Source organism: Pararge aegeria, chromosome 21, assembly GCF_905163445.1.
Source record: "Pararge aegeria chromosome 21, ilParAegt1.1, whole genome shotgun sequence".
Lineage (NCBI taxonomy): Eukaryota > Metazoa > Arthropoda > Insecta > Lepidoptera > Nymphalidae > Pararge > Pararge aegeria.
Genome location: NC_053200.1, coordinates 12,419,099 through 12,434,906, shown reverse-complemented (window position 1 = coordinate 12,434,906; position 15,808 = coordinate 12,419,099). Strand labels below are relative to the sequence as shown.

The following is a 15,808-nucleotide window of genomic DNA, read 5'->3' as shown; positions in this document are numbered from 1 at the left end:
GTATTTAGCTTCTAAATCATCAATCACAATGTTTTTTTCGTTTAATGAAGCAATTTGCTATTTTATTTAAATTTTGCAAATAAAGCTTTGTTTTATGGTCTGTGGCGTTGATGAAATTCTATAGACAAAAGGTTTATTTTTAAATCAATTGATCGTTCATTCACCGCTGTTGTTTTCGTGGTGTTTTATGATAAATAACAAATAATTAGAAAATTATTGCGAAATTATAATCAAATAAACGCGATGATCAGCAATATTTTTAACTAGTGCAATTATAATTGTTTTAATTAACAAGGGACTCCAAATTTGGTCACGTTTAAGAAAGCTAACTTTGTGCAATCTACCTGCATCGTCGGGCATATTTTCGTAAATAATTATTGTGACTCGTCGAATATCTTTTTGTTTTAAATGATACTTTGTGATGCGTAAAATGTTCGCTTGCTTTTGACTTTGCTTTATTGAGCCGAGTATTTGGATTATTATTGGTGAGTATAAGTTGGTTTATAATTAGTTATTATAAATTGTGAATCACCGCCTGTTCACACATAACTTGTAGGGATTTCTGAGACAAACAGGAAGATATAAGTCCTATTATCATAGTACTTCAAAGCTGGTTGCTTATTACGTTGTACGCTCACGCCAAGTAATTAATTTATAAATATCCTTTCTTTTTGAATCAGGAACAGTCTTTGTTCGCATATCTTTTTGATTTATTTGTAATTTTCAAGGCAGTGGGTATTTTACATGTTAATTTAATACTATGACACTTTTTTTACTGAAGAAGTTCAATGCCTCCAGTGCAACATTGTGAATGTCTTTTTGTGAGTCACAACTTTCTCATTCATTTAACATTTACATTTTCATTTCCAACTACAACATTTTTCGCATTTGTTAGTAGTCGAAAACTTTATTTGGGTGATTAAGTGTTTGCATATAGAACAATTTGTCTTGTAGAGCCTGAGAGAGACATAAAGTAATGTAACAAAATAAATAAAACAATACAAGAGAGCAAAAAATCGGAAACAGTTTTATATTCTAAGGGCATCCTTATCTGGATGTTTTAAAGGTAGCTTAGGCTTATAAAAATGACAAAGGCAAACAATGAATGGGGCTTACTAATAAGATTAGGTGCAATGAATGTACAAAGGAAAAGATGTACCAAGAAAGCATGAAAAAGACAATTCAGACAAACAACAGATTATGAGTTCAAGTAACCTGTTTCAGTTTTCATATAAATTAAACCTCGAAGAACATAAATTAAATCTCAAAGAATTTACACAAGTAATATGCATATGTATTACTGTATGTATACATAATACTTAACCTTTTTTCTGTTGCCATGGTAATCTGTGCCCCCATTTGACCTCAAATGTAAACACAGCTGATGTTTTTAAGAAATTTGGTGCATTTATTTCTCTAAAATAATAATCACAAGAAACTACTGAAAAAAACTGTTTAGTATATTCCTGAATACAACTTATACTGTATAATAACCCCATTACACTATTGCACTACTTTCCTACTAAACTTGTAAATAACAAATGCAAATACAGACCTCATAACTATAATCATATGTGATCTGGAATTAATTAAAACATAGGAAAACACATATGCTTAACCTTTAGTACATACAAATCAGCAATGCAATAACAATGCAATATCAATTCTTCCTGTAACAATAACTATACATACCTAATTAGTGAAAGGAGCTGAGACTGATGCATACCTAGTTATCTTTCAAACTACAAAAGCATGCTATACATACATTCAAATTATAACAGAACATATAAACCAGAAAAACCGAAAAAAAATCCAGAAATAATATTATCTTAAAAATTAATGTCCGCCTTTGTGTGTATAATATTATAAAATGATAAATGGAATCGTAAAATCTATTATTATGTATGTATTTGTAAGTAAAAGCCACACATAATAGTATAACTCTTTGTTCATAATAGATATAGGAACTCAAAGTACTATCACATAACCCCACTGTGTTTTATACTAAGAAATCACTATTTGGACTTATATTTTAAATGGGTTAGTGGGATCTTAAGTGCTAATTCTGTATTAATTATTAATAATGTAAAATTTGTTAGTACATTGTAATAATTGTGAATATATGCCACAAAGAGACCTATGAATAAAATATATTTCTAAGTTTATTGGATAGAAGCAGGCGTTACTTTGCGGAAATCCATGATATATTATCAAAATTAAGCTTAATTTGCTATACTCCGCGAAAAGCAGGAGAATCTGTGTGGTGTAATTTATAATTTCTTCAATCCTTATACCCCACACCATCTTAACAATTATTCATTGTAAAGTCAACATCTCCTGATGATGCTCCGGTTTCGGAGCGAAACGTGCGTAGAGGGTATATTGCCGAAGATCTGTTTGGTGTGGGGTATAAGGATTGAAGAAATTATAAATTACACCACACAGATTCTCCTGCTTTTCGCGGAGTATAGCAAATTAAGCTTAATTTTGATAATATATTTCTAAGTTTACAACCAGGTTATGCACTTGACAAACAATGCTAACGGAAAATTCTACTGCAATACGATTGTAAAAATTATCTTTCAAAAGGCAGTACTTTTTGTAAGTATTATTAAGTGCATGGCAGTTGTGTACACAAGGATTGCAAACAGGGTAGGGTTGGGTTTTCAGCAGATTCCCTACCTGAAACCTTAATTGTAAAATTGCCTATTGTTGAGAGTTTAAAAGTTATAAAACACCATATTAGAATTTTAAATATGATTTAGATCCTTAAATAAGGAAGCAGCGTTTTTTAAGGTCCTCCCTTAAAAAACGCTGCTTCCTTATTTAAGGACTTGTGTACTTGTGTTCTTTGTTTTGTCATTTTTTTTAATATAATATATTTATTTAATCAAAGTAATTACCATTGCTATCTATGCATTTTTGCCATCTCATAGGTAGTTCATGTGTATGCATAGTTGATAAACTGAATGTTATAGAAGATAGCATGTCTGACTATGGATCACAAAGTCCTGGCTCTGATAGGTATTGTGTTCCCAAGCAATGTTTAATATCAACCAGGATCTAGGATATTTGGGTTGTCTACGACTGTGTCCTCACAGAGTAAGTTAAGCTCTTATTCCCAGTTATTACAACTAACTTGTGATAAATGTAATTAAGCTAAAATTGATGTCTGTGCCAAGCAGGGAGTCATGGGTCAAGGATGATGATATGATTGATTTCATTAAATTCAATTAGGTCAGTTACTTCACAACTTGTTGCAATATGGGTAAGAGTGTATTTTAACCTCTGTTGCATTGTGGTTTCTAGATTGAAGTGTAGTTATGCAAAAGATTCTGATTTAAATTTTTTATCTGTTGCTTTAACATTGCAAATGATTTTATTAAAATCTACTGGTTAACCTTACTAGGTAATTATATTCTGAGAGTTACTAAAAAGTTATGTTTTGATAAAAACAGACAACAAAAGAGTTGATTTTCTGTAGTCTGTCAGTAATTGAAACCTCATGCTAAAAGCTACTAACTTCAGCTGAAACAAGGCAACATAACACAACACACACACACAAATAATTTGCAGTTCTTTATGCATTCCAGGAGATGTCAAGCTCACTATAGATTTATATCTCACCAACTAAGTGTATACATACATAACATTATTAATATATCAGTAAAATGAGTAATAAAAAAAAATGAAACTAAAATACTCATTAAGGAGACATATAATTACTTATTTTTTATTTTTGGTGTAAAACCGAAAATAATTTTGATAAATATTCGGTACTAGCATAAGTCAAATTTACGTTAGAGATAAATATGTCATTTCTATGGAGAAAATGTTACTAGATAATTTTGGTCAGAAATATGGTCAATATGTATTTTTCACCGTTAGAACCTTAAGACTCTCTCAGAACCTTAAGAATGAAATGTTTTGGTAGATACAGCCGATTTGCATACATCTTTTTTTAGGTCGCCTGAAATAAGAAGCGCAAAGTTGTGGTGTAAATAGGTAGGTGAAGTTATTTTCATGTTATTTGCATATAATATTAATTACGCGGAGCGGCGAGCAGTTAATTTTCTTTTCTAGCCGGTTCTACCGGTACGCCATTGTGGTGGCACGCACTGCGTCCGTACAACTTTACTTTGTAGATGGTATGAATTAACCCACACGCCGGACAGGCGCGCTATTTCTGTCTAGTATTTACATCGACTATAGTCAATGCGTGCATCGCATACTCGTCCGGAATACTAAAATTGTAGATTTTTTTTGAGTCCTTTTTCTAAGATGAAATTAAAATTGCTGGGCTTGGTGAGTGACATATATCGTCCGAGGAATATAAATATTTAATAAAATAACAATTCGTTCGTTGGTGTTCGTTTGCATGACATAAGAAGAATATATAGATATTGCACATATAAATAATATACAGGAAAAGAAACAGTAAGGAGTATACAGTAAACAATGTAGACATTCAAAGGCGGCCTTATTCCTGCAAGCAATCTCTTACAGGCAACCTTTGTAGAAAGGACTTCAGCAAGAGACCGGGATAGTGCCAAGAGTGTTGTATTATATACATAAATACCAAAATGTATAGAAACAAATACATAGATAATTTAGATAAATATACGTAATAGGTATATGAGTATAAAATATACGTTATATAAAAGAGAAAGTGTGTGGGTGTGTTCCATATAGGCTCCAAAACGGCTGGACCGATTTCAATGAAACTTTCAGGGAATCTCCGGATTGATCTGGCGAGTAATCCTGTAAAGGTCATTTAGTTATATTTTAATTGCCTAAATTAAAAAAGCACAAAACTCCGAAAAGTTAGTAATGCGTTTCAGGAATAAAAACTCGGCACGACAAAAAGGGAGTCCGAAACTCTAACCACTAGGCTATTCATTTGGACTACAATCCTCCCGCAATGGAGGTATCGCAGTATATGGTAATAGAAACACACAGCACGCTGCTGCCCGTACAGCGTTATATTCCCTGCGTCGCCTCGTACAACGCCCGTGAGAAGAGGAGTTGAATACTGTTTTCTCATCTTCCGTCACACTTTCTTTACTTTGTAGTTGGCATGAATTCACCCGCACGATGCCTTGCTATTTCTGTTTAGTTTTTACATCGACTATAGTCAACGCGAACACTAAAAACGTAAATAGCAATAAGACTTCTTATTGATCCAAAATAAAAATAAAAATATTAGCCTTCAGTTGCTAATAAAAGTACCAGTTTAACGGAGAACGGGCAGGAGCGTCCTCTGGTTTACTACTACCATCTACTGCATCTACATAATAAATATTTATTAACAACAATAAGAAATTACAACGTACTACAAGAGGACAGAGAAAAAGAAAAAAAAATATAATAATTTAGGCGCATTTTGCTTCGTTGTGGTCAGCGGGTCACCTACTCAGCTCTGTGCCGCAGCACCATGGCAGTAAATTCCAAGGAATACTACAACGCTGATTTTCATACATATTTTTTTACTGATTACATACTACTACTATCCTTGTGCCCACCGTGGTGAATATGGGCAAACCCCTCGCGTTGCCAAAGGCCTGTTAAGTTAAGTTTGGCCTTTAGGTTGTTGATTGAATATACTAGAATATAAAACATTGTATGGAATATGTTTTGAGTTTGTGGCGGTCACCACATTACCTAAAGATATGGCGCCACTGTTATTTTGCATCGTGCTAGCGAAGTTTCCACAAATCAGGAACATATATACCTATAAAACTTCTAAAGATTAATGGTTGGATCTGGGTCCCGAGGACGAACAGCCGCTCTGAGAGAGATACTCCTATTGTTTCAATGGAGAACATCACTATAGATCCCGTACAAGTTATAGAGCTTTACTCAAAAAAAACAAAGGTAGCAATACGGCACTAAATAAAAAAAAAATATCCAAACATCCCCCATTACGCATCCGCATTGTCTTCGCTGCAACAATAATTTCGCCTGAGGATAAAAAAAAAAAACTGGCCCATTCATAATAATTACAACAAAGTGTACAACAGGAACTTTTCACCATAATTTTACTTCTCATAAAAAGTCTGTAAAATAATTTCTCGTGTTCAGTACGCATTTCCGTCACTTCGACATTGTTGTGCACATTATGCATTCTATTGTTGTACGGTCGCCATGCTTTAATTTTAATATTGGGATGTTTGCATTGAAAAATTCGAACTCATTCAATTTAATTTGGTTTACAATAAACGTTTTTACTACGGACAATAAACTGTTAATTACTTATTTAGACTTTTTTTGTCAAGATATTAAGCAATAGATACCAGTGGCGTGAATTTCATACATGAATGCTCAGAAGCATTGCTTAAATCTCTTGTAAAGTAGGAAGATTTTTTTTTTCATTTTCTGGCAACTTTCAGAATTATGCCTACTCTGGTCTACCTGGCTTACCATGTGAAAGCACTGTCGGCTAAGAGTTAGGAAATAACCGTTGTGCACCCCCATGACTCTGACAGTATGCTTAACAGCTGTTTATTTATTAAAGATTAATATTTATTATTAAGCTCGCCATCCCGCATTGGAGCAGCGTGGAGGACCTAAGTCTGTGAAGTAGTTCTCTTCTTCTCGTCTACTTCACTTCTTCTTTTTATCAACGTTTCAAAAGTGCCATCTATGTGCCTATTTGAATAAAGATATATTTGACTTTGATTTTGACTTTGATTTCTCTCATCGAAGTGAGGTATTAAGGCTTAGATCTGAGAAATAGAGAAAATGAAATAAAAAATAATACTCACTCAATCTTTATACTTCACACAAGTAAAGTCTTCCTACCAATTGTTCATTGTACATTGCCATTGTAGATTAATGAAATTATAAAGTTCACCATACAGATTCTCCTACTTTTTGCGTAGTAAACAACTTGCTATGTTTCACAATAAGGCTCAAATTATTGTGACATCTAGTTCAGGTAACCTTAGAATTAGAAAAATAAGAGGAAAATAGGCAGATTAAGCATGTTTGTTTGCTTGTTTTTTATGTTTTTACTTTTTATTGCACACTATCAAATAAGGTACAAATGCGAGCATGAGGAATTTTATGCCCGTTTATCTTTTTACTGCCTGTTTTACAAATACCAGGTATTTGTAAAACAGGCAGTCAAAAGATTGAGCTTATAAATCATGTCAAGTCCCGAGAAAAAGAGTTGATGTGGAAACCCTATATTACGGTGACCGCCCGTTACAAAACGGTTCGTAAACAATGCCTTTGAAATAGTAACAAATGTTGATCTTTTATGTGCCTAGTAGGCATAGCTTACACTCAGTGGCGTGCACTTCATACATTCACAAAAGCACTGCCTATCCTAAAATTTAAATGTAACTCTTGTAAGAGGTGGATTTTGCCGTTTTTTTTGTATGCATACCCTGGTAAGAAACACAGCGCACGCCACTGCTTTTACTGTGAGTCAGGACCCCATGCCACAGTAATGGGTTAAGCATTGTGACTTAAGTTAAGTTGCAGCTTTTCAAACTTCCTCATCGTCGTCATCATTCATTACTTCAACCGATTGACGTCCACTGTTGAACATAGGTATTAGGGACTTCCACAATCCACGGTCCTAGCCGATAGAAGCCGATGGACACTATTCGCCCGTTCTGAACTGAGATCCCACCTGGACCACGAACTTACGTAATGGAGTGAACCATTTTGGGATTCTCTCCCATCGGGTTTGAGACACAAAACTTATGATATAAACTTAGTGATGTATATGTATATTTATTATAGCATATGTTGATATCAATCAATCAATCAACTCTTTATTCAATTTAGGCTATAGTTACAGCACTTACGAACGTCATACATTTTATGTTTAATAAATATTAATGTAAAAAATAAAACTACAATGATCAATAATTAATAATTAAAATAAAGTAAAGTTTATGTTATTTTGTTCTGCAGCATTAATTAATTATTTATTTATTATGTACTAGCTATTGCCCCCGCCTTCATCCGCGTTTGATTTTGGTTTTTGACGTGGCCTTCAATTTAGTTGTAGTTCTAAAAAATTTAAAGTATTCGGTACCGCTAAGCCTTAAATGAGGGGTTTGCTGCTGTCCGCTGAGAAGTTCTGTCCTCTATCTCCAACCACATTCATCAGATATACACAAAGTTTGGGCAAAATTAAACACATATTATAACCTCCAACACATACAAAAATAATTATTTAAATCGGTTAAAATTTGTCGGAATTATGGTGTAAAATCGGACACTTTTATCCCCTCTCCCAATGGAACCGAGCTTAATGTCGGGATAAAAAAGTATCCTATATTACTTCTAACACTTCCAAGAATATGTGTACAAAGTTTCATGAGCATCGGCTAAGTAGTTTTTGCGTGAAAGCGTAAGCAACAAACTTACATTGACAATTATAGTAGGGATTTTGATATTAAATACATATGAAAAAAAAATACATAATATGTATTTTTATATTTATAGATATTAAATATTTGTGTATTTTTTTAATTTTAATTTACTATGTGTATTTATTTATGTAGGTTTATTTTATATCTTTACTATTTGCAACATCCACTGTCCGTTTTACTGATCGATGTTCGCGCTTAAGTTGCCTGTAAAATATCACTTTAAGTGATAAGGCCGCCTTTGCACCCTAACACTATGTACTTTTGGCTTTGTTTTTTTTTTATTTTTGTTTTGTTTCTTTGTGTTTTGTTGCAATCAAGTTATTCTGTCTATATATCTTATTAAAACATTCGTTTAGTAAGTCGTCGTTAGGGACGCAAATATGGATATCAAAATCACAGATATTTTCATAACTTAATATATATAAAGACATTTAAATTCAATATATTTGTAAATACAACGTAAAATATAACGACGTCCCTGACGCATGTGGTCTGATAAGAGGGAGGTTCCAGTTTCCTTGCAGGGACAAATTAGGAATTTACGATTTCTGAATTTTATCTAGCCCAGTGGGAGGCTTAGGCCGTGGCTATTTACCATCCTACTGACAAAGGCGAGCCGCCAAGCGTGAACTCGCGTAGAAGCCGATTAGGGGTATGGCTTATCACTGGCATACTGCTAACAGGTTAGCCCGCTACCATCTTAAACTTGTTCATCTTTTACGATAGAGGTGCGATAGCAAACAAGGGCTAACTTATAGTAGAATAATAAAATAAAGAAAAGCATAGATTGATCAGTTACCCGGTGACGGTTGTTAGAAAAAAAACCGGGTCTCGGGATTATTTCGGCGAATTCATACAATGTGTCTTACCTGAGGTTACCTGCCGAGGATAAGGTAATGCAGTGCAACTTTATTTGTAAAATAAAATCGTACTTAAACAGGTTATTGACGCACCTTGAATATCAGGTAGATAAGTGCAATAGCGATTTTCGCTTCATCAAAATATGCTTCGAGTAATAACACAGAGAAAGATCGAAAAATGAAAGTTGTCCGCCAACTTTAACACGTTGTTCTGCCATTGAATAGGTAAAACTTGCGAGAAATATGAAAATATTTGTTTCATGATAGCAGATAGCTATTCAGTCTACGGGTTAGAGACAACACACAGCTGAGCAACATTAATTTTGACGGCCGATTGTCTCAGTTTGCAGCGACCCTGCTATCTGAGTCCAAGGCCGTGGGTTCGATTCCCACAACTGGAAAATGTTTATGTGATGAGCATGAATGTTTTTCAGTGTCTGGGTGTTTATATGTATATTCTAAGTATTTATGTATATTATTGATACCAATATTCATCAGTCATCTTAGTACCCATAACACAAGCTGCGCTTACTTTGTGGCTAGTGTGTGCGTTGTCGTAATATGTTCATTTATTTATTAATACCCTTTGTTGAATACGGAACCTAAATAAGAATCTACTAAAATCGTAGTTTCATAATCTCGGGAGAAATCGGTGTGCATGCATAAAAAAGATTGCAATCCCCGAGAATTGAAATCGAAACTCTCGATCCGTAGTAAAAAATGCTAACCTAAAGAATATGTTCATATACTACATGCAACGGTGATTTTATTAGTATTTATATCGCGATACATACAGATTAAAAACAATAAGTTATTAAGTCGAACGAAGTAGTTAAATTTAAATATAAATTGATGAAAGAAACACAATCTCCAATTTATAATTATTGATATTCTTCTCATTACGTCTGATCTATCTATAGACGTGAAATATTTTTTATATTTTTATATCATTCACGACTTCGCGTCAAATCGAGGCTAAAAAAAGGTTTCTTGTGGAATTAAGTATAAGTAATTTAAATTCCGAATTTCAGGCTTCTAACTAGATCACTTGGATATCTGGAGGTACGTAAAATCCTGTTTAATTGCACCTGGAGGAATATTTCCCGTTTCAAATCTCTTGTTTCACCGGTACAGTCTGTGCACAGAGTATCAATTTGTGATCTGTGGTTGCCTGCGAGTTAGGCAGTCCTAGTTATTCCTTTTGAGTGTTTTAGATATACGCAGCAATAACGTAGAATGGATTCGAATCGGTTCGCCCTTTGGGATAAAAGGGCAGAGGGAAAGCATCGATTTTTCGGCACCCTTCACAATAGGCACGAGGCGGGGGCGCGGCAAGATGGCCGAAGGGTCCCGGACCTGCCTCACGTGCACTCACCGCCCAAGGTCACGAACGCTGCGGCCCATGTGCTTCCCACCGCGTTTGTACGCCCGAAATACAGCATCTCGATTAAGAAATCTGCCCTCTCTTTCACACACCTACGCACACAATTGTGCTACTCAACACAAGAGTTCAATACGGTTAGGGTTGACGTCTCGCTTTGTTAGTTCATCGACGGTATTTTTTGTTCCAAGGATAACGTGCTTTCTTGGCGTAGTCCATGTTTACTATAATTAGATAGAGTTGTACATACCAATCGCGCGATCTTACTGGGCTTTTGGGGACGCATTAATAACCAGACATCGAGTCAAGATCGGTGTTATGTTATGACTGACACTTGAGAAACGGCTCTCAGCTTGATGCCGTTTAACTAAGACCACAGACTTTGAAAATTTCGCATTTGTAACATGTGCAATGTTACCATTGAATGCTTAAGAATTTTATTCGCGAAGTCTGGCCTACTCAGAGCTCTATCAAAATTCAAATATTTTTTTATACAAATAACATAGGCTGTTATGAAGCGTACATACACACATTTTTGCATTATTGTTAGGTGATTGTTATATCTAAATTCGTTAAAGCTTCGAGAGTTTTCAACGCATCGTCCTAACAGGCCTTGTTCAAAATAAAAGAATTCATTTAAATGTTTTGTAAAACGTAAAAAGTACGCTTATGAGTTGAAAAAATTTTGTAATGATCTTTAAACCTGTACCTGTCCTGTTTATTTGAATTTTGAAGAATTATGAAGAATTTCATAACAGAAAATAGCTTATCAAAAGTATAAACTTCTGGTGTAAATTATATAAGTATTCGCCTTTATTACACTTAAACTGAAAAAGTTTAATTAAATACATCGAACTCATTTAACAAAATGTGTTAGTGTAATGCATATTTTTATGTAATATAAAAAAAAACAAAAGCGTAACACCCCTAATCATAGCGAACCTCTTTTATCTAAATTATGGAAAATTTTGGAATGTGCCGTATTGGACAGCTTTCACGCACGCATTGCTACTCAATCGTTCCGTCTCGCTCTTACTTCCTTACCTAGTAACATGAGGGTTGGTGGTAGGGAGCGCACAAAAGTTTTTGGGATAGATTTTTTTCGCAAAATGCACCATTTGAATCATCCCCATAGTACCAGTGCAACTTTAGACCAGATTGGTGCACGCATTTTGCCATGTTCTGTTTATAAATGTTTGTTTTAATTTTGTAAACTTGTAACTATTTATTTTCGTTGTGTTGCCATCCGGTCAGTGATAAACTCGTAGATACAAGTAGTCTGGTGTTATGTTGTTGTTTTAGCTGTAAGTTTATTTAAACCAGTTTATTTTTTGTGTTGCTATTTTCCATTAATTAAATTTATCCAGCTATGTGTCATTTTTCACTCTGTGGTGATTGTGCTTTTGAATATTATTTAAATCGGGATTCTCATACGTAAACAACATTTTAATCGTGGTTTAGCAATGGCGCAATATTTATTCTTAGAATAAAAGTGGTTTCGGGTTTTATGAAATACCTACTGGATTATAAATACTGTTGGGAATTTGAAAAAGTAAGACATAGATGGGAAATTAAATCTAGAAAAATATCATGCATTATTTTACTACGTTGAATTGATTTTATAAATAAATGTCGAAAATAAAACTATTAAATCTCAAATGAAAAATATGCAAAATTTTATTGCAAAGACTGGTACGTTGAAAGACACTGGCAACTTACTACTTATTATTACCAGATAAACATTAAAATCGTGATCAGATATCGTTTAAAATAAACACTAATTATCTTAAATGTGTAATATTTAGTATTTTTATACTATCGTAGTGGGATTTATTTTTTTATTTTTTATTGATATGTGTCATTGTTTTAGATCTAATGACTTGACGTGCGCCTCACAATGACGTCGTTCGCAAATATGACGCAGTCGCTGGCGGCGAGCCTGCCCGCAACATCCACATCGGCCACGGGAACCAGCCACAATCCCAACGAGTCTGAGGGTCCCGTTGCGATGTCGCAGATCATCTGCAATCTCATCGAGAACATGAACAAACCACCAAGTCTGCAAACTGCGGGCAACCCATCGTCTATGCCGTATGACATCTGGGCATTACCCTCTTGCTCGCTACAGAACGCCACTATACCTAGTATCCGTGAGTACAACTCTATTTCTAATAATAACAATCAAAACCATTCTAAAGAAGACAACTCAAGCGGATCCCCAGGCACTTCTTCCTCTGTCTCGATCACTTGCTTCCGCTGTGAAGAACGCACACCGACCATGCGTTGTCTGGAATGTAATGATCTTTATTGTCACGAGTGTTGTCATAAAGTAACCTCAGATTGCCAGTTGAGAGAGCATACATTACTTCCTATCCACCAAATCTCACCAATAGGCGCTAGACCTAACTCTGTCACTAATGACAAAGAAGTTATGTATTGTGAATTGCACGGTGACCCCGTCAGATTCTACTGCGAAGCGTGTATAATATTTATCTGCCAAGAATGTACTTTATGGGTACATAAAGATCACTGTTATTCGCCAATCAAAGGTGCGCTAGATGTGTGTAGAATCGGTGTTTTTCGAGCAATAGAAGACACCAAAACCGGGACAAAAGCTATTAAAACTGCAATAGATCGTGCTGTTGCCATGTCAAAAGCGTATGAAAAGGAAACCGCTGAAGCTAATATGAAAATACGAAAAGCTATGCGATGTTTTGCGCAAGCAATTGAAGATCGTGAAAAGTATCTATTAGATAAAGTAGAAAAAATGCGTCAATCCAAGTTGAATGACTTAACTGACCATATGAACACCCTTCGTGGTATTTTAGCTGGATTGGCGCATACCAATGAGACTTTGGTACGCAGTATGGACTCTGAAGGCCTTGATTTATTTATGGCCAAGGAAAAGGGAAGAGCCCAAGTAGATTATTTCTCATGTATGTTTAAGAATATGTATGTAACTGAAGAGCGTATTATGTTTATACCGCCCAACTATGATTTAGTCGATCAGATAAAGAGACAGTGTGATGTCCAATCTGCTCCTGCAAATGCAATGCATACATTGAGTTCATCTTCGTCTCTTCAATCAAGACAGTCTTTGCTACATTCATTGCAGTCGGCCCAAACGTTTTCGCCGTTGTCTTATCAAATGTCTTCTACCAGTAGCTTAAGATCATTACCAGAATATACGAACCCAACAAGATCTACTAACTATTACGATCACAGTATCTCTTCTAGTATAGCTATGGATGCAAACTCGGCTCGTGGTATTGGTCAAGCAATACCGGGATACTGGATGTCAGTATCGGTGAAGCCTACTAGAAGTCCGGTCTCTGGCGTCCCAATGTTTTCGTTTGGCAGAGAAGGTCAGGATGAAGGACAGGTTTCTAGACCATGGGGTTTGTGTGTAGATCGGGAAGGAAACATAATAGTTGCAGACCGAAGAAATAATCGCATACAAATATTTAACGGTCGCGGGGAATTTAGAACAATGTTTGGTTCTAAAGGAACAGGACCTGGAGAGTTCGATCTTCCTGCTGGCATAACGACGGATACTTATGGACGTATAATTGTTATTGACAAAGACAATCACAGGGTTCAAATATTCACATCGTCTGGTAATTTTATCTTAAAGTTTGGTTCCTTCGGAAAGGAATGTGGTCAGTTCCAATACCCTTGGGATGTAGCTGTAAATACTTTAGGTAATATTGTAGTAACAGACACTCGTAATCATCGTATTCAATTATTTACTAGTGATGGTACTTATATAACCAAATTTATTTTTGAAGGAGCTAATCCTGCAAAAATGCTCAAAGGACCGACGACTCCTCGAGGTGTGTGTTTTACTACTTCTGGAAACATAATTATATCTGATTTTGAGAATCATCGCTTGCTCATGGTAGATCCCACCCTTTCGAAGGTTTTACATTGTGTGGGACGCGAAGGGTCAGGAATCGGTGAACTCAATCGGCCGTCGGGAATCGTGACTGATGATGACGGACGAATTATTGTGGCAGATTCAAAAAACCACCGTGTCCTTGTTTTTACATCTGAGTTGCGTATTTTATGGGCTGTAGACTTAAAGAGTCCTGGCCTGGATGACAAAGATCGACCGAGCGATGTAGCTCTTACTCCCGAAGGGTTCCTTGTAGTATTGTTTGAAACCTTACCTGACACCGCCCGCGATATCACATCTCACGGCAAACAATATATTAAAGTTTATTGATCCGGAACAATATGTTTAGTGTATTGACAAATGTAAAACGCCAAGTGAAACTAACGACTTGGGCCGAAGGTCCATAAAATTTTATGTTTGTTTTGTTTAATTTGTGATTACTTTCATAATGTGCCAATTTTATTATTAATGTTTGAAATCTGAATCGAGCCTAGCTTGTACGGAGGATTTTTATTTGTCATAACATTGTGTTAGTGCAAATTTAATTCTCCTTAAATTAAAAACTTTTGTTACCATATTATTTTTGATTTCAGTTTCATGTGGAACTAGTCTTTAAAGACCAAACTTTGTTTGCAGTGTTATTTTACACAGTAATTTTGCGCCACTTACGAAAGCTAAAACGTTTCAATAGAAACTAAAATCAAACAATCTATACAGTGAACCACGATTGTGCGAAACTTTGAGTTTAGTTTTATGCATTGCATGAACAAAAAGTATAAAGCGTCAAAATTATTAGCGATAAAAGATCACATTGTGATTTAAAAGATGTTTTTATGTGAGATAATTTAAAAACTAACTTGAAAAGTATTTTTTTCAAATGTTACTTTTGCGTTTTTTAACTTGGTTAAATAATTATTTGAATAATGCACACGTTGAGACGTATTCTTATATTAAGTTATTTTGCATACAATTTTAAGTATTTTATATATATTTTAAAATTGCAATGAAGGCTCTACGCCACAATTGTAGATTAAATAATTAGTTGGTAGATTTTACTTTATTTAGATTTTTATTTTGTTTAAGACTTGAGGCGTGGGAAGGGTAAGATAACTGAGCTAAGAAATTAATGCAATAAAACTTGGAGACTGACTTTAGAAGACTGTCTTAAAGACGTGGTTCCGAAGCGGGCGTTGACAGGTATCGCGAATCCAACGCGCTTTGCTTAATGCAATTTTTTTTAAACAAAATATAGGTATTACATTATATTTTGATGGTGATTTTA

General features: G+C 34.9%; 1 protein-coding gene across 2 annotated transcripts in view; it reads left to right on the top strand.

Annotated features, from left to right (window-relative positions):
* The first annotated feature begins 165 nt into the window (after positions 1-165).
* LOC120633489 (protein wech) overlaps positions 166-15,808 on the top strand; it is a 32,626-nt gene continuing 16,983 nt past the window's right edge. The window contains exons 1-2 of one of the 2 annotated variants that reach the window (XM_039903701.1): positions 166-485; positions 12,502-12,781. In XM_039903701.1, coding sequence (XP_039759635.1) covers positions 12,529-12,781 — 253 coding nt within the window. In that variant the 5' untranslated portion in view covers positions 166-485; positions 12,502-12,528. Of the gene's footprint in view, positions 486-12,501; positions 15,484-15,808 lie in introns of those variants that run through there. The other variant, XM_039903700.1, reaches the window with a different exon arrangement.